Raw genomic sequence first — 27,470 nt, forward strand, 5'->3', positions numbered from 1 at the left:
TTCGGCAAGAAAGCGTTACCTTCGTAGCTTCTACCGCGTATTTTTCCAGCCAAGGTCGGTGGTCGTCTCTCGGGGCGTGCGCATCTCTCTCGCGGGCTGTTGGCTGGGAGTTCCCTGCGACCTATTGGGTAACCGAAGGCTGGCAGTGCGTGTTGGTTTTGTGTGCGTGCTGGGGGCGGCCTAGCAGCGCCAACTGCTACCGACCGCGTCCCGCGGGTGGCGGATACGGGATCCCAGCCCGAGAGTTGCAATCTCGCTGGGGTGGCTGCGAATAACCAATAGCAGTCCGCGGACCAATGGCCGGCCTGCGGAGTCGTTATTACGGCTGTCGGTGTGAAAGGTAGCCTGAATGCAGCTCGGCGCGTGGCAGGAAGCAGCTTCGTCGGCGAAGGCCCGCAGGGGAGCTCGAGGTGCTGAAAAAATGCGAAGTGTAGACGAACTGCGGGCTGGAACTTGCGGAGCTGTGAACTGCTGCGCGCGCAACGGAATTGAAATGCATCGGAACTCTGAGGGAAGACATCAGGAACCTCCAGCTGGGGCTGCTGTAGGTGTGGCAGCAGTAGCCTCGAGCGGCGCGACCTTCAACCGTCTCGGGGATTTTGGGTGGCGAGGTTGGTTCCCTCCCCCCACCCTGGCTTGAAAAGTACTGCTGTTGACCTGAAGAAGGAAGATGAAGATGGCGCAACGTCAGGCTGCCTTTCGCACCGAGAGCCAGCAGTTCGAGCCGGTTTACTGGCTCGTCTGCCCGCTTCTGTCTTAACTGTGGCTGCCTGGGCAGCTGTGGCTGGGCTGACGTGAAGTCGCCCGCCCCTGGGGGCGCATGCGCCCCTGGCTAATAATAACCCAGGAGCTCCCAACTTAAATGCGGGCCGCAAGGCCCAAGCACCCAACTCCACCAAGGTTGATTTTTCAGCCCCTCCAACTCTTCTTACCTGGACCCTTCTTCCTCTTGTCCAGTAGTTACCTGCTTGCTTAATGCATGTTAATTGATCCCCGCATGAACCGGCCCAGGGTTTTCCCTGTGTCTATGCAGGTTTTACCTGGGCCACACTTAGCTAGCTTTTAAGCTAGGCGACCTATGGGGCGTCAGTCATGGCGCCAATTGCAGCCATGGCTGGCCAATAAACCCAAATAAGCACATGATGCACGCGCCCTTGTCCTGCATGGTTAAAAACCCGCATGGTAGAGTGTATAGGCTTCGGCCTGAGACACACTTAGGTCCTCCCCTAACCTGGACCCTCCCCTACACACTTAGAATTAACTTAGGCTAGGAAAAAAAAAAAAAAAAAAAAAAAAAAAAAAAAAAAAAAATTTCCAGCCAATCCCCTCCCTGAACCTTTGTACCATGCCACCCCCCTTCCGAAAGGAAACTACTGCGGCAGACTTCCTGCTGAAAGCGATCCTACCAGCGCTTCTAAACCTAGCAACGCTTCTAAAACAGCATGTTTTTGTGTCAACGAGTTCTTTTTTTATAGCGCACAGCGCACAGTATTGGGTCCCAAGAAGATAGTGTAAAAAATACATACACCTAACTGCACGAGCCAAAGTAAAATACTATTCTGAATAAAATATTTATTTAAAAAATACAATGTCTGGAAACTGCCTGGGCAAGCACTGCTTACCTTGCTTGCCCTGACGAGACGCCACTGATATACATATATACATACTGATCTAAGTAATATCTCTGATGCAACTGTTACCTCGTCACTAAATGAACAAACATTTTAATTGACTAGGATCTGTGAACAAAATATGTTTGGATTATGTTGGCCATCTGTTACTAATAATTACTACATACTACAGCTACCACAAAAAAATTATTTAATATTTTTTCCGTCTGTCTTTTTTTGTAACTACACTATGCCACAACTGTTTATTTTATTCTAATCATAATTATCTACCCAGAATTAATTTAGGCCTATTTCGGTCTATTGCCTATTACTTACATTGATCCAACAGCAAGCAAACCTATCGTTTGCGCGTGTTGGTCGAAAATATATTTAACACATATCAACAAACACATATAATACTGGTAGTACATACCGTAAATATATATATATATATTACACAATGATAAATAAAAAAATTATAAGTTTAAAAATTCAAACAGATAAAGCTTTGGATGGTGCTTCATGTATCTTAAAATTTGCGAACACTAAAATGCAGTTAAGGGGTAATTTGCTCACATAAAAAAATTAAAGGGCGGGGGGAGGTGGATAAAATAATAGTCTATATTACCTACCTCGGACAGCAGTTAGCTTCCTGCTCCTTCTCTGTCCCTTCTCTACTCCAAATGTCTCGAACAATAAGACTGTCTCCACCTTCAACACCACGAAAAAGAGTAAATTTTAACAATTTCCCGTAAATTTTCAGTTTAAATTAGTTAGAAACTGAGTATGACACAAGATAAATATTTATTATTAAAATCAATTTATATATTAAAAAATGTATGGGTATAAATCTACACACGCAATACATAAATATTGTATTTTTTTAACTGTGGGGTGACAGCGAAAATCCTCCACTTTTGTATTTTGCATGTAAAAATAGTAGCTATATATTCGTTACTTCTGGCACCGCAGTGGAAGTACGGATTGAGGAAAGAACACCACCGTCCACCGTATTGGATTATGACGTCACGGCAGCCATGTTGTATGACCTTGAACTTCAATATTCGCCACAAATTGCCAGACATAAAATTTGCCCAAATTTGCCAATAATTCGAGGAAATTCGCCAAAATTTCCCATTTTTTTGGAAAAAAATTCATAAATAAAATCAAAAATTAATAACCTACCTATTTCGAGAGAAGAAATCCCGTTTTGAGGTGAAATTTCCCGTTTTAGTCCTTAACAATCGATGATGGCTGGAAAATTCTTTATAGCGGCTTAAATTCCTCATCTAAAAGCTTCCAGAAAGCCGATGATGACATATTGACCGCCATATTGGAAATTTGTAATAATTAACCTAGAAATTCGGACAAAATTTTCAAACATCATCTTATAAATAACTAATTGATTTATTGACTGATTCGAATGATTTAAATATTAAGTTCGATCCATTTCAATAAAAAATAGTAATTTAATTAAAACGTCAGTATTTAATTAATAATCCTTACTAAGAAAAAAGAATCCATACAAGATTCTATACGGCTGAATAAATAAGGTAACTCGCTATCACACTATATCTAACACGGAGTCCTTTTTCGATACTTCGAATACCTTTCAAATAAGTAATGTCCAATGTCAGGCGGATATACCAAGCATATCCAAACTAAGAGGCCTTCTTCGGCGATACCTGTTACTTCCTTCAAAAATATATGACATATTAAAAGGTGACAAGACAAGAGTCTCTGAACTGTCAGACCTATTGTATGTATATGATCTATTACAAGCAAACTCATCAAAGGGATACGATCTCATTAAAGGGATAAGATCTCATCATTGTACATTACGTGTGAAACAGATCAACAAAGTTTTGTGTATGCGCCAAATATTGCTACCTGGAGGCAGGCTAGCAGCGCAATGCACTTTTCTCCCTCGTTATTAAAGATACCGTCTAGTGTTGTGCCTCATGGGGTACAGCACTGGACAAGAAGTAATATACGATCGATCACACAATACAGTAGTATACAATGCCTCCAACGCTCTTTGGCTCCAACTGATTCAGCTGTCTTTGGCTTCTACTGCTCCAAATGTCTTTGGCTCTAAATGCTCCAACTGTTTTTATCTACAACTGCTCTAACTGTCTATGGCTAAAAATGCTATAATTTCTCCATCTGGCTACACTAGCTCCAGCTACACTTGGCTATAACTACTCTGATTGCACCAACTGCTCCAAATGCTCCAACTGGCTACAGTTGATCCAACTGCTCCAATTGTTCCAACTGCTCCAATTACTCCAACTGGCTACAATAGCTACAATTGCTTCACCTGCTCCAATTGCTCCATTGCTATAACTGCTCAATTTCCTCCGGCTGCTCCAAATGGTTACAGTAGCGCTCACTGCTTCAACTGCTCCAATTGTCTTTGGCTCCAAATGATTTTTGGATAAACTGTCTTTTGGCTCCAACTACTCTAACAGCTTAACTCGCTAAAAACTGCTCCAATCGCTCAAACGTCCCCAATTTCTCCAACTGCTGAAATTGCTGGCATTGCTATAAATGCTCCAATTTCTCCAACTCCTCCAATTGCTGCACTGCTATAATTGCTCCAATACTATACTTACTTCAACTGGCTACAGTAAATACATCTGCTCCAACTGTCTTTGGCTTCAACTGTTTTTGGCTCCAACTGCTCCAATTGCTTCAACTGCTGCTCTTGCTCCAACTGCTCAAATTGCTCCAACTACCTACTACAACTGCTCAAATTTCTCCAACTACCTACTACAACTGCTCAAATTGCTCCAACTGGCTACTAAAACGGCCCCGATTGCTCCAGTGGTTCCATTTGCTCGATTTTGTCCAATTGCTCAAACTGCTCCAATCGCTCGAACTGCACTTAGCACCTGCTCCAATCGTTCAAACTGCACTTAGCTCCAGCTGCTCCAATTGATCTAACTAGATAAAATTGCTCCAACTACATTTGGCTGCAATTGTTTTCAATTTTATTTTGCCTGAACTTGCCCTGGTTGCAGAAATGACTTTATTATTCATCTCCATTTTGCTTGTCGTTTGTGACGATTTATACATTTTTACGTTAGAAGTTTTACTACGGGAACTCAGTCTTAGAAATTATATTACGAGACATAAAACAGTATTTTCATTTATTCCGAATAGTTAATTTGTTTTTCAATTCTATACGTTTCTGTATCAGCGCTTCATCACAGTCTTCGATCTTGTGAGCTTCAGATACCTCATCACTGTCTTAGATCTTATCAGCCTCACATGCTTCATTACAGTATTCGGTATTTGCAGCTTTAGGTCGTTCTACATTGTTCACAATTTCGCGAGGGCAACTTAAACTTAGTGTAAATATATATATATTTTTTTTCATTTCCAATGAATATGCTACTTTTTCCCTTATTTAGTTATCAATTTTCAAAAATTGGCGAACTCTGTGATAGTGTTGTTAGCATTAGCATTTTCACATTCTTCGAGATCGCAATAGTCGTCTTATATTTTGTCCACAATCACTTCCTTCACCCCTCCTCGTTATCAGTAATCAACTTAGTTGTACAGATCTTGAGATGATAATTCAAGAAATATATACGATCAAATGATTTCTGATATTGACTGCAACTAAATAGTTTTTGGCAAGAATTTAAAATACCCTCATTTCTCACGTGTCGTTTGGCATTTTTCTCATTGTAAACATCTTGCTGCAGTAACTACAGCGGTGGTCTTTAGATACAGCTGCAAACATCAATCAAACATCCATATATTTTTTCTGTGACTGTAGTCAGATTCATACGAATATTTTATTACGAGATCAAATACTAAAATATGCATTTCAGTAATCCACAGCGATAGTTAATTTTTAATTTTGAAAGATTCATTTCCAAGTTGTTCTGCTTTTTACCAACAGATGTCGCCACATGTTGCGTTGAGGTAAAAATTATTTATTTTTATGTGGAATGCGTAATGATCTCTCACGATCGCAGGAGAATGAGGGTTTTGCTAAAACTCTAGGGAAAGGTAACCATCTTGCATGGCACTGTTTCTCAGCTTTGATAAGTATATAAATCGTCTGAGAAATGAATCAATTTTTTGTCTGAATTCCACCTGATAAAATTTTTTATAAGTGCTGATTTTGTAACAGAAATTAACCAACTAAACGAATCTCTGAATACAATTGCATATCTCATTACGAAAAAAATTCGGGGATTGTTTTCCCAGAAATAACAAAAATCACACGGAAAAAACCAACAGAATATTTACAGGAATAATCAGGAGCACACGAAGAAAACCAACTTTCATCTGGCAAAATCCAGCTCAGTGAATGTTTCTGTTGTTGAGAACAGTAAAATCGTGAAAAATTACAAAACTAATTCTGGCTTCTGCGGGAACTACAGCCACGCTGAACCACAGAAAAGTTCACAAGCTCACCGTATTTTATTTAGTATGTTGATTTAATTAACTTAGTACGTTAATCGAATCTTTAATCTTTTTTCGTGGAATGTAATAAATACATGCATTTTCTTGAGAACAGTTAATACCTATATATTTTTTTCTTTTTTGCAGTATAAGTCAAACGAACTAATACTTCGGTAGTGATTTATATATTTTAGACGATTAATGATTTTTTAACAAATCTTATTCCCTTGAATATTCTTTTTCTATTAAACGATTTTTTAAAACCTATTTTTTTATATCCCTTTAAGCAAGAAAGTACTCAACCAATCATATTAAGATTACAAATTACATATAATATATTTTTTTAATGCCTAACAGTTGAAATAATTTGCTTATCTGATTTCATTACATGGTTTTAAAATATTTATGTTACAAAAATAATAATTAAATAAGAAAGTAGTATACCTAGACATTTCAAAGCTTACATTTGATTGGTAATTTAATTAAACATATTCATTTTCAAAACCAAAGGGTAAAACCTAAAGCAAAACTATATGAACAAAATAATAATAATTTTGTTAAGAGGTTAATACTTTAATTACCCAACACAATTTTTTTTGAAATATTTCGTTTTATAAAAAAATCTATATTAACTACTGTCTTAGTATAGCATACAGTATACAGGGAGGCAAGTCACTACCACATTCCGAACAGTTCATAAGTTCACCAATGTTAGTTATAGTTTTTTTTTCCAAGAGGACAGGCAAGGTTTAGACCGACAGGAGTCCTCGCCGTTTAATGATTGATTTATTGAAGTGAAAACTGCTATAGCCGCGTTTAGCGATTTTTGGTAGGGGCAAAACTTATGGGTTCGCTAGTTACGTGTTGCGCCAGACTCGCGACGCGCACCGGCCTGTGTACATGTATACGCATATATACACTAATACATTGCATATACTCGACTGTACCTTGTGCGTGTTGGACTCTTATTAGATGGGTAAAAATCTTGTGAGTTCGCGTCACCGACATGCTGTAGTATCAGTAAGTGAAGTTAAATTGACCGCGTTGAGCGATTTTCTTTGTTTATTTATTTACGTAGTGAATGTTGATTATTTGTGGATTTAAGTTCATTGTTTTTTGACTTTTCAAGGATAAAACTTCATTTCATTTTATTTTTATTTTCCAAGGAAATTTTAACGTTATTGTGTGATACATATTGTGAGTATTGGCTATTTTTTAGTAGGTAGTTAAGCTAAGCTTAAGTTTTATCTTTTGTTCATTTATTTACGTAGTGAATTTCTTCAAATGTCTAGTTATTGATTTATGAGATGTAGGCTAATGTTGGTTATTTGTGGATTTAAGTTCTTTTTTTTTCAATCATAAAACTTCATTTCTTCTAATTTTAAAGATATATTTAGTAGGGGCAAAACTTATGGGTTCGATTACCGACATGCCAGTGATGTAATACCAAAATCATTTTCTTACGTACATTTGACGTAGAAATGACGCCATATTACACACTTAAAAACAAAGCTCTATGTTTTCACTTCTGTCGACAGTCCCCATGACTGCCTTATCGTTTTTTTAATATAAATTTATAAGTCAAATAAGTGTCACGTGTGTACTCCTGGATGCGTTGGTACATACTACCCACTATTCATCCCAAGCGTTGGCTCGTATTCAAATACACTATCAACTCAGTGTAAATCAAAATGTATCAATGCGCTTTTTTTCTGTTATGATAAACCTACGTATTCAACTCAAAATACCGCTGTAGCATGTTACATGTTAAGAAAGGTTAATATTTTAATTGTGCAACAAGTTGATAGAATGACTACTTATAGCTGAGTACATGAAATAAATCCGATGTCTTGAAAACACAAGGCAAGCTTAACTTTTTATTTTTAGGAAAAACAATTATTTGCTACACAATGAAAGCCTCAAAAGCATGCTTTATGAGTTTGCGTATCTTGCATTCAAAATTACGTATATTTGTTGCACATAAACATTGACTAACACAGACATCGTTTTAAAAAAATTTCTACGTAAACTTTACAACCAGAGAATATTGTGTATCATAAAAAATTAAAGGGATATAAATCAATAAATAATACCCCAAATATATCCAATAAACACAGTTTTATTGAACACTTATAAACTCTTCTTAACATAATACAAAAATAACAGGCCAAACAAGTTTGCAAAGTTCCTTGCAAACGGACTTAACCTTTTAACACACTTCAGTTGCTAAGGTAATCTCCAGTAGGCAGCGTGCAAGCAGCCAGGTGTTATTATATGGGTGCAGTGTGTAGAGTATACCTTCGGTCGTGAATGTCATATTGAAACAGCTTTACCTCGGTTACCTCGTCTTATAGTTTCAATATGTTTACTTTGTGATTTGTAGGATGTGTTTTATGTGTTCATGCATAACGAACTTAGAAGTGTTAGTGTGGTTCTCTTAGGAAGCATATATTTTATATTTGTTACTAAATATAATTAATTTAACAAATTTTCAGCAGATAAAAAATAATACTTTAATAATGATTTGGGTGTTTCTATTTAAAAGCTTGTTTTGAGACTGAAACAATTATAAATTTTTAAAATTAATTGGTAGATCTTACTACAAAAAAATCAAGTATAATCAAAAAGTATTCATAATTTATATATACGAGGAAAAAACCGAGCGAGTCTTTCAAACCTCGGAAAGAGCAAATTTATGTGTTCCCATGTTGCAAACAAACACCATTAGTTGCTTAGCAAGTGAGAGATGGGGAAATGGGTATCCAGTTGTACCGCATTTAAGAAGTTACACGGCACAGGCTGTAATAATGTGGTTCTCGTTTGGCAAAAATTAAAATTGAAAATATTTTTACTAAAAATTGGCCAATTTCCACTATGCTGTCCTGTAAAACGGCATTAATTTACAAGAATAGGTAGCTCTGAAACGAATCTTCACGTATATTTATTTAAAATAATGCCGAACATCATAATTGTTTCAGGGGCACGCCCATTAGCGTGATAGCCAGGCGGTACATGGTGCACGCCCATTTGCTTCTGTGAAACTATCCCGGACTGAGGTGTGTAAACTTGAATAGTCATAACAAGATATAATCGCAACTTTAAAAATACCTTTAATTTATTAGTCAGGAAAATTATATTGGAATAAAAATATATTTAATATTATTCTCGTTTTCTAAAGTATTTAGAACGCAGCGTTATCTTTTAAAAAATATTAATACTCAAATTTGCGGTCCAATATATACCTTCAAATAATATTGTGCTGAAAGATTCTAAAACACATTTTTGTAAAACTAAGTATATAAATGTATATTGGTTTTTGCTTCAACGACAGAAATTTGTCTGATTATACTTCCATTAAACAAACTTTAAACTTATTTAGCTGATACAAAATTATGATTTAACAGTACAAATATAACTAAGAATTTATTTTGTTTTACATGGCGTCGAATATCTGCAAGCTAAAAATATCTTGTCTCTATATAATATGATGAATGAAAGCTGCGCTTTCGCTACAATTTAATGTTAACTAAGGATTGTCAAAATAGTATTGCGTATTTTTTAAGTTACAATTTTTTGGCACACCAGTATGTTTGGTTTGTTCTATTGTATAATATTGCTACTGTATAAATAATCCTTATTAACGTGTAAGCAAATGTATAAATAACTATTCCTTGTCGAAAACTTGTCCGTATGAATACCTACACTCTGTGTATTAAAAATGTGCTGTACACAATTGTACAATAACACCACAAAAATAACGTTCAGTGAGACTGTAATCATTAACCTTTAAAACCTCACTTGTAGTGTAACACATTTAATAATAAACAAAGGTATGAATACACTTGAATTACACGTAATAGTTTTAAGCCAGATCTCTAAACTTTATTGAAATATTATATTATGCATTGCAGTATTATCATATGTACATGAGTTAGTGTTACTGGAACACTAGCGGAGCATACGTGGAACAAAAATATCTTTCTCAACCAATTTATCACTGTCTATGAAATATTAATTTTTTTATTGCCTTATTTTAAGTGGCGAAGTTAAGTTACTTTTCTGGGTCATCATAAATTAAAGTATGTAATATTTGCACTTAAAATATATCTCAGGAGCTTGCTAAGCACTAAATCTTTCAAAAACCACTGGTTTTCAATGAACCGTATGCAATGTTTACTTTTCTCCGTATAAAATGTTTATTTATACATGGAACTATAACAGTTTAATGAAAATTAATAAATAATAGATAATTTGATTTCTTATTTACGTTTAATCAACGTGGCGTCACTATGCCATAGGAGTATAGTAGGCTTACCTTAATGACTGCATTTATAAACATATATAAATCACTCCTACGTAAGATAGTGTGTAATATCTTTATATATATATATTTATTGTGTGCGTGTGTATGTCACTGAACTCCTCCTAGACGGCTGGACCGATTTTGATGAAATTTTTTGTGTGAGTTCACGGGGATTCGAGGATGGTTTTGATTCACAATTTGGTCCACTGGAAAATGTTTATTTAATTAATTTTTTATTTATAAATTGTTGTTGATCTTTGAATGGTTTAGGTGCACAGTTTATATATGTGCGTGTGTTGTGTATTTATTTATGTCTTGTTGTTAATCTTTGGATGGATTCTATGAATTGTTGTTATTACTACACGTGCATTCAATACCAATCAACTTAACCTCCAAATTTAAATTTTTAGTTCTCATTTTATTCTAAGTTTTAAAATGTAATAAAAAATTACATTGTGCAAAATATGTAATGTGCAGTATCGAAGTGAGTATTTTACACGATTTTTCATTACTTTTAATTATTTATAGACGTGCATTCAATAACAATCAACTTAACCTACATTTTTAAATGGTCAGTTCTCATTTTATTCTATGCAACTTATGACGTATTGAACGCCTCTTTGAAAATAAAAATTTAAGTTTGTAAAATAAATTATAACATTTATAAAATAAAAATTACTTTTAGTAATTATAGTTAAAAGTATATTTAAAATTGAAATTTTATATTTTTAATTTATAGTTTATTTAAAAAAAATATTATTCTTGGGTTTACAACGTTTGAACAGGACAACGTCTGTCGGGTCCACTTTAAAGTGTGTGTTCAGGTGGATTCAAGAATGGTTTAGATTCACATATCAATCGGATAAATAATATTTTTAGTTAATTATTTTATTAAAGTTGTTGTTGAACTTTGGATGTTTTACATTGGATCCGGTAGGAAGCGCTGTGATTGAGTTATCTAATATTCAAAAATATTTTATTTTTACTTCAGTTCGACCCGGCAGATGGTGCTGCGATTAGATACAGGGAAATTTCCTGTAAATTTTAGAATTTAAAACGTTTGAACAGAACAACGTCTGTTGGGTCCGCTAGTATCTCTATATATCTGATAAGTCGTCTTTCAGGCCGGTCCTAGTACGTTTTAAAGCAACGGATTCCTAGCTATATTTATTTTTAAAAAAGATGGATTATGTATCACATAATATGGACGCCAACCTGGAAGGAAATTATTCATCAATTTTTCATTCAAATTGCCGGTACACAAACTGATGCTCGTGACGTATTTATTTAAATAAATTTCAACAATAGAAACACCCAGAAATTACTCAGTGTAGGTAACAATACACATTTCTTAAGGAGTTATTGACATACTTAACTTTCACAAAAATAGCTTGTATACATATTAACGGAATGGAATCAGAACTCCATATATGGCTGTGAACATACTCTAGACTGTATATAAATACAAAAACTGTAGCTCTGTTAATTGAATATGGATTAAATAAAAACTAATACATTTCAAAACGTTGTTGATTCCAAACAAAATAAATACATAAACTTAACAATTAAGCCCTTTTCTTTGGACGTTCTGAGGGGGTCCAAAACGCACACTTTAATATTTACGAATGTGACTATGTACGAGTTTATGTTGCTACACGTAGATCCGCCATCTTTATATCACTTTTCCGTTCAACGAATTCCGTTCCATTTTATTTAAATTATTTCTATCAGGTGCCGTATACCTAGAGGTAAAATCAAAATTTGTAATTTAACACTTTTTTACTTGTCTAGTTGCCTGATGTGGTGGATAATATTTAACTGACGTATAACTCTGAAATGTATACATAAAAAGTGAACAATGACAAAATTGACCAATAATAAATTTGTTTGGACTTGTTAAAATCAAAACATTTTTATTGTGACAAAGCCAGGACTATTATCTACAGCAAACGCGGCGATAAATTAAGAGTACACAACTGTGCTTTAGATTTGTTAGCTCGCCAAGCATTGTGCAAACCACATGCTTCGCTAGAAATACAGAGAGTTTGACTTTGAAATGGGCGATAAGCAGTCAAGAATGACAAATTTTCTTAAAACTATTCATCTTGAACGCAAAACATAAGTTAATCTCAAGACGTGAAGATAACTACCGACACTGGTAGATATAAATGGCAAAATAAAAAAATCTTCCGATGAAGGTTGTAAGAACCTCAAAAAACTACATGTAAGCATCCACACAAAGCGAGAACTAGGACACTAGGATAAGGTATGAAAAGGCCCAAATGAAGTGTTAGGTACGTGATCCGCAGCACTGGTGCGGGAGCAGGGGCGCAACATTTACATTTCCAAAGAATTGGGGGGGGGGGGGGGGCAATATACCTTTTAATAAAAAATCATCGATCCTCCCCTCCCCTATTGAAGCAGGGGGTCCAGGGGTCCTCCCCCGGGAAAATTTGTATTTCAAGGTGGAAAATGGTGCTATTTAAGCAGTTTTATTATCTAAAAATTGATTACACAGCACTTTCTTTGCCATCGTTTGCCCCCACTTCAAGGTTTCAGAGGGAGAGGGGGGGGGGGGGCAAAATTACCTTGCCCCCCCCCCCCACTTGTAGCCGCTGGTGCGGGAGGATGAAGCACTGATCCGCGGCGGCACGGAGAGTGAAGGGTGGCCGCTCAGCCCGCGGCGAGCCAGGGCAGCTCCAGCTGCGTCACGAGGCCCAGCAGGCTAACGCCGCACTCGCGGTACAGCTGCCCGCACCGCCGCGGCCCCAGCGAGCCCGCCGCCTCGGCCGAGCGGAACTCCCTGCCCGAGCTGTCGGCGGCCTCGTCCGACGTGGATGGCCTGCAACACGCGACACACATTGGCTCACGTAGCTCACAGGCCACGATTCTGCTCTAGGTATACAGTCTTCCAACACTATATATACCTAAATAGACACTTGCTTTCCCCCCCCCCCCCCATCCCTAGATAATTGAATGAAATCCATATTTTAACCTACTAGCGTAATGTATACTTGCACTTTAAAATTCTCTTTCTACAGGTGTAAGTATCTATATTTTTCGGAAAAATTCGATAATTGCTGGAATATTATAGAAAATTTTGGAAAATTCTAATAATTAAAATAAAAATTATAAAACTTTTTTTATATATATTCCAGAAGGATTCATAAAAAAATTTCACTTAAGAGCTTACAATATGTGTCATAAAAAACCTGGTGTATGTTCTTAAAAATGTTTTAAATTATTAATCTTCCTCACTGCAAGTATTATTTAAATAACGTATGTTCATTTATTCCTTACATCCAAATTGTTTCTAAAGTTTCGTATTCAATGCATCTAGCTTTTTTTTACACTTGTGGCAAATTATAGATTAAAATGACATTCCCATGGGCTAGAAAATGGCCCGATGCAGGTAGGTAGGTTCTGTACTGTTTTGTTAGTGACCTCCCATGAAAATATCATAGATTTTTTTTATGCACATACTACGCTAAACACTAAATCATTTTATTCGCGCCTTGATATAAGAGTAGTAGTTATGAAAAAAATGGTTTCAGAACAAAACTTTTTCGGTAGTAGTATAGTATAGCCGGTCCTCCACCAGGGTTCAAAGTGTGGTGGTGCCAGCGGAGTCTGCTGCCTTAGAACCTACATCTTCGATGATGTCACAGAGGCCATCTTGAACTCAAAATTCCTAGAAATTTCCCTGTTTCGAGGAAAAATTTCCGTTTTGAGGAAACATTTACCGTTTTATTCCTCATAAAATCAAAAATTGGAATTCTAAAAACCTTAAGAACCATAATTCCTACAAGCGGCTTAAAGTCCGCATCTACAAGCATCCCTAAGCCCAACGAAGTCATGAACTAAATAAGTAGGATGAAATGCCCACCATTTTGTATCATGACATCACCATTGCACTTTTCGTTACGGCCGCCATCTTGAAAATCCGTATTATTAAGCTAGAAAATCGGAAATAATTAACATTTATAAAAAATTAAGTTTTATAAATTTAAATAAAATACATTTCGCCATCTTAAATTATGAAGTCATGGTCATCATATCTTAAACAGTAATTATTATCAAAAAACGTCGGCAAAAATATTATAATTTATAGTAAAATTAATTAATTAAATTTTAATAACATTTTAACTTAAAACTCACTTACGTCATAGAGTCTTTAGTTCGAAGCTGGTGAGGACAAAACAAAAAAAAAATGGCAACATATCCCTCCACAGAAGCCACCGACAGACTGACCTCCCACCACTAATACTAAGGCATATATATCACCAGCTAGTAGCAAATCATGCCCGCCATTTTGTTTTCGTCTGCTGGAGGCTACCATCTTGTTTTCGTCTTAAAGAGTGCACTGCTACCATCTTGTTTTCGTCTGCTAGATTGTGCTTCCGCCATCTTGTTTTCATCTACTAGAGTGCTCTGCCACCATATTAGTTTAATTTTCACCTGATAGAGTGGAGTAATTATTTATTGCCAGAAAACCTGCCATATTTGAAATCTGTATTTATTAAGCTAGAAATTCTAAAAAATTCCCAATAAAATTAAAAAATTTATTGATTGATTAGATTGATTACAGTGTTTTGTTCGATGCTTGATCGATCCAAAGAAAGTTAATTTTAGGTAAAAAAAAAATTTCTCAATATAACATGGAGAAAAAATCCTAAAATTGTCTTACTTTCTTATCTACCAGTCGTCATTAAGCTACCGATGCCATATTTGCCGCCATCTCGGAAATTCGTAATTTTTTAACTAGAATATTTTTTAAAAAATCCCAAAATCATCAATAATTTAATCATTAAATAATGGTAGATTTGATATATTCCCATCCTTGGATAGATTCACACTCAGTGATAGGAGTAACTTAAACTTAAAATATTTTTTAATTCTCTTTCCCAATACTTTTTGTGTAGTTTATTAATCATATACTCAACGAAAAAATGTCTCTTAAGAAGATACCTGTCCGATGAAATTTATACGTTGTCGCTATGTCTACCATGAAAGTATATTTATGTACCAACATGTAGTTGAAATTTATTAGTATAAATAATTTAAACATTCGACATATTGCAGATCTTACGTGAGGAATATGTGCATGAGTTCCGCCATGATATCTTCAGGCATGACAGGTGCTTCAGCCGACTCACAAATCATCCTGAGAAGACACGCCCGTCCATCGAGGCCAAACCTGTATTCAAACCAGCAAAGATCACATTAAAGATTGTAAATTGAAGTGTTTTAAAAAAATATTTTTAGTTAAAAGTCAAATCTTTACAATAGCACAAAAACAGTGCAAGAAAACTTAAAATGTTTGGTGTCCAATATTTTATTACCATGTTATTGAATTGAAAATGAGAACTATTTACCGACCCCTTACCTCATCAGAAAAAAAATTGCGTTTATAATGCATTTTAATATTCTTTATTTTTTCGTGATAAGAGTATGGTAAACATTATTTTTACAATACTCATTTAATGAAGGCACTTTTCCTATTATTCGTAGCTTTAACACCAAATTTATGCATAACCTTTGTGATGCTATGGTTTGTTTTGCTAACATTTGCTTGCCAAAGTATCTCTAAGTTTAAAACACGCACCTACTACATAAAAATAAACTCCATGTAAGGATGTGATGAATGTGGTATGTTTCTGTCATCTGAGAAAGTCTAATAATTCTATAAATGATGGTGGAACCTCATGTTTCATCTTATATCATTCGTAAACATCACCAGATTTTCACCCCACATAGGTATTCAAAAATAAAATTTTATAATAATACAACTATAATTTAATACTTTATGTGGATATATATATAATAAATAATTACAACATAAAATATACGCATTACAATTTTGAAAATCTTTATAAAAATTGAAATGTAGAGATAGCGCAGAATTCGTCATACCATTACACTGTTGAGGCACAATAAATTGTTAGCCTACGTATAATAAATGCATTGTTTAATAAAAAAAATTTCGTTATAAAATTTTTAATGTTTCATCTTAAATGTAAATCAGTGCAATAGGTCAAGTTTCTATTTGAAAGAAGTATTTGCAGACAGATTTCTGTCGAGCAAAATATATATTATATATATACTTAGTGTTATAATAAGCATTTAAAATGTTTTAGGTCAATGTTATTTTAATGTATTTATTTTACTGCAACATTGAGTTTGAAAATTATTCGAAATATAGCGTCGCATACGTAATGCTTTAGAGAACTAACAAAATGATTCATATATTTGTTGCCATGTTTGTTACAACAAAATTATTCTGGCTAATAGATTATAGGTATTTTTAAAGTTGCGGTTATATCTTGTTATGACTATTCAAATGTATTCCAAGACATTTTACTACTGTAAAGTTTACTTTGACACACCAATACGCTAAGTAGCCTACCTCCTCGCTGTTCGCGAATGTAAGTATATACGGGTGCATGTTGCTACACGTGGGTTCGCCATTATGAAAACTTCAGCTCGTGGCCATAGAAGTTTCCGCGTGCGTGGGCATTGAACTTTAAACATGTTAAATTTCCTTGGGTAATGATCCCAAATATCATTGCATTTCTGGTGCATTCTAAAATTTCACATTCGACGTGTCTAAACAATTGTAACCTCATAAACGCAGGAAATGATAATTCCTGTCAGAGGTTAAGTGTCACAGGTTCTGCTTTGAGGTATTCACATGCGATGTTTCTCTTGTTATTCGGCTAACCCTGAGAAATTAATAGTACCATTTTGTTAAAAAGAAATAGAATTTAAAAGGGAGACATTTTGACTTTTTTTCCTTGAATAAATACATGTTTTATATTTATCATGATTGGCATTGTTTGAAAAAATTATATATTAAACTTTTGCTCGAGTTTGGTATTATAAGTTTTTTGCAACATGAGAACACATGAATGTGCTCGTTACCGAGGCTGTAGTTTACACATCACTGCCGAGTACAGTCAGACTCGCGCCATTTTTTAAGCACCAGTTTTTTTAATATAAATACTTTAAATACTGGTAGGGAATGATTTATATAAACAATATTTTTATAAAGTTGTACCTAAATATGAAAATTTCTATTCAACTAGAAGATTTTATTTGCGGCTGAAATGTCTAAATTTAAATTGATAAAATTTATTTGAAAACATCAACATATGAATAAAAATAAAACCATGTATTGCTACATTTATCGATTCCTCATATCTATTTCCATTAAAGTCTTGCCGAATTATTTTTTATGAAAATTATATAAATATTTTTATTTATAAATTGTCACAATGAAATAAAACGTACAATGTGGTAGCTTATTTTGGTATTTTAAATAGTTTGGTATCTCAAGTGTTCTAAAAATACATTCATAAATTTTTGGACACTATTTCAATGATGGAACATATTATTGAAATATAATATATTTATTTTATACTGGTATGACATGAAACAGCTACTATAAAACAGTTGGGATTTCTTGCGAATAAAAAGAAAGTTGAAATGAAAATAAAGCTTCTTATAAAATATTTGTTTAATTAACTCATACTTTATATAGGAATTTCTTAAACGATTTTAAATACAATTTTTTAGAAGTAAAACAAAGTTGTAACCTACTTAGGCTTAATATTTAAATTATATTTTAAAACGATGTTACAAATGCTGAGACTTAAGCAAAATATCTAGAACAATTTTATCATTGAATACCAGTTTATACACTACTATAACTTAAAAAGGCGCAACAATAATTGTGAACAGGTTGCAAATTCAATAGGACCAAAAGTATCTCCTTTGGCAAGACATTAGCATACATGTTCAGTGCAAGGCTTCATGAAATATATCACTGTCCTTTCAAACGTAATGTAGAACTCTCAGCTGATCGACCATCATGCGAAACTGCCCTGAAAAACACTTCAAGGCAAGCAAAGTGCCCACTTCACACTCCAGGAAGACTGAAGAGATCCAGAAATGCAAAAAGACTCTTAATAACTTGGTTGTTTGAACTTGCAGTAGTAGAGTTTATGTAATAAATAATGATTGTGAAAATGTGTTGTCCAAATAGATTAGTATGGAAAAATATTGGAAATGGCTGTTTAAATAATTGAAAAGTCAAAAATATAGTTTTCAAAATATTTATTTATTTGTTGGTTTGTCTGTCGGTCTGTTTATGTTTTTCTGTTTGTATGTTTGTTCGAACATTAATCGAAAACTACTTGACGGCTTTTGATGAACTTAATTTTATTAGAAATGTACTAGGCTAACTTAAAATCTAGGCTTTATATTTTTCACCCCTAGAGGGTGAAAAAGGGGTAAATATGGTTTTGAGATAATTCATCATATCTTTGAAACTAATCAAGCTAAAGAAAAGACATATTGAAATTTAAATGTGTATCCGTATGGGAAAGTGGAGATGGGTAAAAAATAAGTAATTTTATATAAGTAATACTCCATAAACTAAGAATCAACGAATACATTGGTAAATAAGTTTGATATCTTTGCTATTTATTTCAAATAAAGTTGCTATGATATCAAACATATTTAACTAATGGTAGGTATTTTTACTAAGGTGAAATTATTTAACTATTCTAACCATAGCTTTAACCATAGTAAATGAAATTTTTAGTGTAAATGCCTAAATGATTGCATAAACATAGTTAAAGTGAAATAGTGTGTTTAACAATTTTTTTAATTGTTTACGTAATTAAATGAAACAGAGGTAATTGTGATTTCATCAAGGTATAGTCGAACACTATAAAAACAGATACTTGGTCTATCCACCTTAAAAATATCAATTTCAAACAGTTTTCTACTGAAAAATATATTTTATTCATCTGATAAATTTATTATGTCTATTTATTTAGCAACAATATTAGGAATTAATTCCATACTTTTCTTTCACTGATAAGATTTTAGCAATACTCTGAAATCGTGCGAGCGAAGCCGCGGGTTTTAAGCTTTCACACTGGAAAATAATCAGAAAATTATAACTTTTAGTTGACATTTATAGTATCATACTGATTCTATACAAGAACGAACGTTGTGATTGTAATTTCCACTCGTCCCAGGGAAATTTGAGGGGTGACGAAGGGCCCCCCCTCTCTTTGAGTGTGTTCATAGGTTATATGGTATTAAAGTTCTGTGGAAGCAGCCGTACAATTATCTGAATTGACAAAAAAAGGGGGAGGGGGTTCAGAGACAACCAACAAAGGATAAAAATTAGCCTTAGAATAATTTTCGCAATCGGTATTGATTGTGGATTGTACTTAGTGTTGTTTGTGTCTTCTATGACAAAGCAAGAATATTATACCTTTTGAGATTCCCCTCCACGCGGAGTGGCGCGGGCCTGTCACGCGGTGTTACGTAAAACTCGATTCTGTGAAATCTATGTCAGTAGATCGCTGTAAGATAGTAAATAAATGTGGCTTTTAAAATAAATAATATTTTTTTATGGCAGTGAAGCAGAGGCAAAGGAAGAAGTAAGTAACCAATTCTGCTTCAATTTAACTGACACTTAGCATTATTATCAAATTTGTATTATTGAATCAGTAATTTCATTATTAATTATTATTGAAACAGATTGAAAACTTTAATTGTAAGTATTCCACGAGCGATCAGTTTATTGTGAACAAAAATAAGTATTTTTGTTAAATATTTGTGTGGAAAAAAAAATATTAGGGATGATGAACAATTAATGGGGTCACAAAATACCTGCGAAAAGTAATTTAACCGAAAATTCACTGGACGTCTGTCGTTTGACCGACAGCCATTTGACCGAAAACTCGATTATTTATCTTTCTAGGGAAATGCGATGAGTCCCGGCAACAGGCGGTTAACTGACAGGCACTGTACCGAAAGTCACATTGCCGACAGTTATTTAACCGAAACATATGTTATTTGAATGTCATCGGTTTGCTGCCCGTTTCTTCAGAATTTTGGAAGAATGAATATCGACTTTTGACAGCCAGTCCAACTAATAACTTACGTGATTTTCAGCGACATTGAAATTATTATTTTTTTTTTGTGACGCAGCCCTCACCGGGTGCTGTGCAAGCGGACACACGACATGCGGACTACCAGTTGGGACCTGCTTCTCGCAGGGCCACGACAATCGGCGGCTCCCACCTGTCCAGGGCCTGCTCCAGCGCCGAGTACCAGAGCCACCGGGACGTCAGGGAGCTGACCTCCCTCTTGGCGGAGGTCACGTATGGCTGGGTGAACTGCGTGCCGTTGTAGGGCAGCTGGTAGATGTACTTCAGCGACGGGCCCAGGGTCAGGCTCTGCTGACCCACCGTGATCGGCAGGCCGAAACCTAGGATCAGCTGCAGCCAATATCGCAGCCGTTTTGAAATAAGCGATGGAATTTACATCACATTGCATTCTCCATGCAATAATCATCATATATACTAATCGACAGATACATGAAAAGCTATTACTATAACTTTCCAGCTCAATAGATTATGTCATATGATTGAGTTCAGTAAGCACGTAGGTGACACCATGATACAATATAATTATTTTTTTTATAATACCAGTATTGTAACAATACTTATTGATACACTAAATATAGATTAATATAGATAAGACTTTTATTATTAAACAAATAATTTTTTAGTTATTTCAGCTGTTTACTGAATATTTTGGGTGGTAAATCAAACAGAAGTTTGTTTATTATTGTTACTGCCGTTTCATAATTATTTCACTAGATGTGAACTACATAGCAAATAAATTCTAAATTAAATTTTTTTTAAATTTTAATATTTTAATGGTTTTTCCTTGCAAATTTGCAGCATGGCATATTTAATAATTAATATTATTATTAGGTATTGACATTCCACTATTAACTAACTGCATGACATCGCTATTCAATATCTCCAGTTTTGGGCTACATGTGGGACATGACCTGTCGCTCCAGTCAGCCTGAATAATGCTTGAAATGGCCAGAGAAACTGTGAGCGCAGGGGAGAAAAGCGGGATTCACGAGAAGACCTACTGAAGAATTTCAACTTTAATCATTATTTATAGTTGCTTGTTATCTTTGTTCGACTCCATCAGGAATCGACCCTTGATCGCCATGGTAGAAGAGTGTTTTCTGACAACTATCAGGCTTACTATCGGAGCTTCGGAGAATAGTTCTTTTTTCAAGGATTCAGAGAAAACTTCTGGCAAAACTGACAATAAATATGATCAAATCTGCCTTTGGGATTCCAATTCAAATGTATACTAGAAAAATTAAAAAGAAAAGTGCAAAAACGCATATGGATTGTAATGGGCTCCCTCAATTTTGTTTCATTGTTAGCCTAATTGATTGAAATCAATCCATTGCGATATGTAATTTTTAAATAAATAATTATTTTCTATAGTTATTAAAAATAATGAATAAAAATGACCACTTAATCCTAGGTGAGATACAAATAAAGAAGAGACCCAATGAGATATTGTCTAGAGAACCTGATGACGACACAGACTTATTTCCTGGTCATGGACCAACAAGGGGAGGGTCAAAGTCGGGGCTCACAGATTTGTCTTAAACTGTGTGAGTGGAAGCAGGTAGGTGCCCCTTTCAACTTCCTTAAATATGTCGCTTGAGCGCGCCTCAGAAAGTGAGAAAAATCTCTTTAAAGATTTTAAAATATAGTTTCAACGATATTTTTCATGAATTTCCCAGTCAGCTGCGTGGCACAGTGGTTAATCGTATTTTCTGGTAATCCGCCAGCTTTGGTTTGATACCCATTGCTACAGCTTTATTTTCATTTTATATAATTTCTCGCAATATTAAATTTTAACTGCAGAACTAAATATATTTAATTAGTTAAATAGATATATTTACAGAAAATATGTTCAATATAGTCAAGTTAATTGTAATTCAGTTTATTTATTTATTTAAACCGGAATCGTTTTAAATGTTACATTTTTATAATTGTATTTACTTTAAAGCGTGGTTTGTGATTTCAAGTTTTCTTCTTCAATAGCAACGTTTTGTTGTTGTTGTTTGGCCATTTTATTCTTTTTCTTTATTTCTCGTTCTTGTGTTTAGAGCACATGGTTCTGGCAGCTGTTTGAAATCCCCTATAGTTGGCCATTACTATACCTTTTTTTCTACAGTTTGTAACAGTTCTTTACAGTTGTGAACAGCGTCTTGCCACATGTGTGCAGTGATTTGTCATAAAAAAACGTATTTTTTATTGGACAATAAAAAAATATCTTCTGATAATAAATAAAAAGCAGCGTAGATAATTACTTGCTAGAATTTTCGTAAATGTTTCTTTTATTCAAAAATTAACACAATTTATGAAATTCAACTCTTTAAATATGTTTTAATTCCGAAACTAATAGTTTAATATTGCAAGAATTTAAAAAAATAAATAATTGAAAACAATTGTTCCATTGTATAACTAACCGATCCGGCGGATTGCTGGACAATGCGCTTGACCAATTTTTTTAATTTTTTAAAAAGATGGGTGGCACAGTGGCAGTTTGACAGTCACCAATGTGCCAGTAATATTGCCCCCCCCCCCCCCAACCCGCCCTTAATGTTGTTATTTTTTATGTAACCTCGCGTCGTTGTGAATTTGTGGTTGTAATTGCTGGTGTATGTGTAAGCGCCAAGGAGACGGTTAGGACAACACAAATTACATCCATATCTTACCCAGGATTCGAACCCAGTGCCCCCGCACCACTGAGCCACACCACTTACGTGACAATATCTGAAAAAATATCGGTCAAACTCTACCTTGAAATCGTTAAAGAGCTTTCTCTCACTTCCCAGGACCCACTCAGGTGAGAACTTATGACGATGAAAAGGGCACCTCTACCTGCGGTGACTCTCTACTTGGACCCTTCCGTTGTAAGTTTAAGTGGAGCTGTTCTGCAGGGGGAAACAAAATAGCATGGTTAATACACGGTCTGAAATAAAAGTAAAATATTCTTAAAATGAATCAGTTTTAATGTTCGAGTAAATATAATCTTGTAAATAAGATATGAATAAAAAACACTGATGTCTGAGACTGAAGTACTATAAAAAATACTTAAATAGAAAATTAAACTTTTTACAACTGTACATTGAGAAAATCAATAATCGTGTGCAAGAAAGTTAATAGAGTACGATATATGACAATGATGATAAAAAAAATATTTTTTGGCACAGCCTACAGGCGCAGGTAGATCTATAATCACATACTATTTATTTTTAATGTTCTAGAAACTTCTGGAACATTTTCAGGACTTAATTTTCATAAAATCCTATATATGTTCTCCAATGTTCGAAAATGATCGATTAAATATTTTCTTATATTCCATGCAGCGGAAATGTTTCGTATGATTTGAACTCAATCCATCCAGCATTGACAAGCGTCAAACCAATTTCATACTAGGCCTACTAAGGTAGTTATGAACTTGTTTACCATCAACATTATATTACGCCCATTTCACTTATAAGTGGTCGTGTAAAATTTTGCTTGGAACCATAATTTATGAAACTATTTAAAATGTTTACAGTAAGTAAAACAATATTTGATTATTTAAATGGTAAAAATTGTTCGATTTTGGAAGTTATATTTCTTAAGACGCGTTATGAAAATAATTTGAGAGTAAATTTTTTGCCGCACCCACCATTCAACGAAATTGTCACGGGATGATAAAAAGCTACGTACAATATATATGTTAGGCCCACGTGTTGCAGCATAAATACACACACACACACACACACACACACACACACATATATATATATATAACTTTGGGAGAAGCACCAATCGTACTGTGTATTGGTGTGCCAAATTAAAATTTTTAGTAGCAAAACTATTCTCGAATACAAATTGTTAACTTAAATACTCATTGAAAGGAGTAGTCTTAACTGTAAAAATACTTTAGAAATTTAGAATTATTATATTCATTACACATAATCTCATTCTAATAATTCTGTACTTCAGTACCACAGTAACAAAGCAAGCGTGTACAAATATATTGCCGTTATATTTATTTGGTTCAAATTCATCACCGCAAAAAATAAAACTTTTTTCATATAAATAAATAATGCACTATAAAAATTGTACTTTAAGCCAAAGTCTTTATTAATATTTTTATGTATTTATTGCTGAGATAAATTTTAATACGTAGCTCATTCTGTTGGTTCAGTTATTTCACACTATGTAGTTTTATTTGTTACTTGTCGTAAAAATTAATAATATAAGAACAACAACCTTGTTAAAAAAGTTACTTCTATAATTGAACACATCTAAGTTTGTAAGTAAATACGTTTCCATATATTATTCGTGGCTAAATAAATTATTTATAGGAACTACATCACTGCTAAATGGAAAAGAGAGCTGGTTTTAATTCACTAGGAATTTAAAAATGATGGATATTACTATTACGTTAAAATTTGCTTGTTACTTTCGCTCAGTTGGTGAGATAACTTTTTTTACAATTTTTCAAACTAGTTTTATAAGTAAGTAATTAATAAAAATTTTAAAAATACATTTTTTGTTGCATTATGAATTCTTTACGTTAAATGAGCACAATTATTTCTGTGAATTATCTCGATACAGTAAAAATTGCATGTATTGTTATAGTTATATTATAAAAAACACCTACGATTAATCAGATCCCATTTTAGTCGCGTTAATAAAAAATTAAGTGAGCGAACTTTTACGACGCACGCGCAATATGCGACGAAAAATTCACAATATGAAATAAAGGCTACATAGAAAAAAAGCTATACACAAATAAAAAAATATATGTTATATATTTGCTATATGTCAATCTTATACTTTAGTGATTTATATTGAATACTGGTCCATATATTAATAAAAAAATTATTTATTATGCATACTAGTGACAGAAATTGCGATTATAAACTTTTTCAAGAGTATTTAGTTATATTCCCTTATGTATAAATTATACGCGTTATAAATCATAAGTTATTATTAATTAATAAATTATTAAAATTAAATAATTAGATTTAATATTTATCATATTAAATGATTTTCAATATTTCTTAATATTCGAATCTATTATTTTACTAAATTAAATAATTAGTTGTACACTCGTGTTTATACTTAAATTGAATGTTTTTTATTTATAATATTTAATTTAATTGAATTTATATCTTACCAAACATATTTATAATATTACTCCAATGCTTTTATTTTTTTATTTATATTAATTATTTGCATGCAAATTTAAAGTTTTTTTACCACGCCTTTTAAGTATTACTTCTAACTCGCGTACATAAGTAAACGCACCTTTTTTTATTTGATCTCAACTCTTAGTATTTTCAAACCTTTGCAGTAATATTTGGTCTCATTAGAAATTATTTCATGCAAAAGTTTTAGATGATGGTTAGGACTTTCGAAATTAACTTTTACATATTTGGTAGTATATATATTTTCAAGGAGTATTGATATTTTAATCCTTAAACCTTTCTTAATTTCCATTCCTTGCAGTTATATATGTTGATTATCAAAATTTTATTTAGAAAGATTTGAAAATAATTTCAAACACTTTAGAAATAAATAAGAAACTATCCATGATAAGAAAATAATAATAATTGAAAAAATTGAATTATTGATTTTAAAGTTCTGTCTGCGGTTGTTCGTTGTATCAAAAATTGTTTCCGAAAAAAAAAAAGATAATATATTTAAGTTTTAAAATTAACTGTTAGAGATTTGATCCACAACCTTATTTTTAAAAAAAACTGAGAAACACAGCTTTTATGAACGCGATGCAAATGTGCAAATGCAAGCTTACCTCGATGAAATGTGTGTACGGAGGAAACACCAGGTAGCGCTTCTGCCGGGACTGAACATCGCCGTGTCGTGGCCTGGCCGCCGTAGCCGGCAGCGGAGTGGAGGCGCAGCACAGCAAGATGGCTGTGGCGACGAGCCCAGCGCTGGAGGTGGCATTCATCATACAGGAGCTCTCCAGGGGATTTCATTACATCGCATCACGCTTAGCAGAACAAGGACGATAAAATAAAAATCTGGAGTTGTTGGACAACAAAGAAGGATTCCTTGCTTAAAAGCCACTGCAAATAAGTTTAACATTTGTTTTTTTTTTTTGTAATTTTCTTCAAAATTAACCAATATTCATTACAATCGTTAACGATTATATAGGCAAAATGGTATTATACTTTTTGTGATTGCGCTTGATTACTGTTTTATTTTTTGTATAATGAAAATGAATTCCAAACACTAAGTGATCCTGTACGCCGCCCTTAAATACACCCTTGTCTTCTGTGTGTTTTATTTGGAAGACAATCACTATTTTACATTATGGTTTTATTCTAATCTTTACTAATATGCATAAGTGTATTGTCTAGGTTTGAACCATAATTTATGCAGGTTTTTGAAGAAAGGGGCTTTGATAAGAGCATCGTTGTCTTACATATCAAGCACGCATCATTTCGAAATCTATATTAGTTAGTAAGTTATAAGCAAAATGAAAATAGCATTGAATCTTATGAGGTTAACGCGGGTTGCGTAGTGCCCCTGAAACAATGGAGTGGCCTCTTAAGCGGTTAAGAAAGTGATAGCTACCGATATCATCCCATGAAGGACGGAAATAACAGCAGTTAAAATGTTACTTGTGCAACTTCGAGGCATTAACGTATTTTAAAAATATTAAAATGATAATATTTTCCTTTTATAACTGAAACTGGAAAGTAAATTATAGGGAAAATTAAACTTTTGTCGCGATTGCCTTATATTTATTGTGATACGTTTCGCAAAAACAGAAAGTATGCATTAAAAACACAGAACAGAAGGATACTACAAATTCTAAAATAAAGTTAAAATATTTAACAAAAAAAATACATAAAATTAGAAGTAATACCCAAACAAAAGAAATGAAAGGTTACTATTCATCAAACAAAATCAGCTGGGTCTTACTATCTCAAAACAACATTTTGTACCAACAACTTAAAAGCACTGAATGATTTATTTTCGGTACTTACTGCGACATTACTCTTCTACTTGGTTCCTTAAACTGATATTTTTTTGCGTGTCCATGCGCTGTCCACAAAATGTTGATGCGAATGGGCCTTGTGCCCGCAGAAACCTAGAATGTACCGAACTCTTGAGCCTTGAATTCAAGAGAACGTGTTAACAACGAAGCGACGCCAGGCTACAGTTTGGTAAATTGACTCGGGTTCACGG

At 33.9% G+C, this 27,470-nt stretch overlaps 2 protein-coding genes across 3 annotated transcripts in view; both read right to left on the reverse strand.

Moving 5' to 3' along the window:
- Window positions 1-7,139, reverse strand: part of LOC134529163 (uncharacterized) — a 42,823-nt gene extending 35,684 nt beyond the window's left edge. For both annotated transcript variants that reach the window (XM_063362989.1, XM_063362980.1), the window contains exons 1-2: window positions 6,980-7,139; window positions 2,243-2,321 (exon numbers count right to left, since the gene is read on the reverse strand). The gene's annotated coding sequence lies outside the window, so the exon portion shown is untranslated. The remainder of the gene's footprint in view (window positions 1-2,242; window positions 2,322-6,979) is intronic.
- A 5,869-nt stretch (window positions 7,140-13,008) lies between these two features.
- Window positions 13,009-26,223, reverse strand: LOC134529343 (uncharacterized). Its single transcript, XM_063363344.1, has 4 exons — window positions 26,065-26,223; window positions 20,392-20,636; window positions 15,425-15,532; window positions 13,009-13,177 (listed from the first exon to the last, which is right to left on the reverse strand). The coding sequence occupies exons 1-4, from the start codon at window positions 26,221-26,223 to the stop codon at window positions 13,009-13,011; spliced, it is 681 nt and encodes a 226-aa protein (XP_063219414.1).
- Window positions 26,224-27,470: the final 1,247 nt, after the last annotated feature.

This window comes from Bacillus rossius, chromosome 1 (genome assembly GCF_032445375.1).
Source record: "Bacillus rossius redtenbacheri isolate Brsri chromosome 1, Brsri_v3, whole genome shotgun sequence".
Classification (NCBI taxonomy): Eukaryota; Metazoa; Arthropoda; class Insecta; order Phasmatodea; family Bacillidae; genus Bacillus; species Bacillus rossius.

What these genes read in the sequence shown, in the direction of transcription:
- LOC134529343 (XM_063363344.1), bottom strand. Translation starts at nt 26,223, where the DNA reads ATGAATGCCACCTCCAGCGCTGGGCTCGTCGCCACAGCCATCTTGCTG. An exon ending in CGTACACACATTTCATCGAG is followed by an intron (nt 20,637 to 26,064) that starts GTAAGCTTGCAT and finishes TATTGGCTGCAG; the next exon opens with CTGATCCTAGGTTTCGGCCT. An exon ending in CTCATGCACATATTCCTCAC is followed by an intron (nt 13,178 to 15,424) that starts GTAAGATCTGCA and finishes CGCGTGTTGCAG; the next exon opens with GCCATCCACGTCGGACGAGG.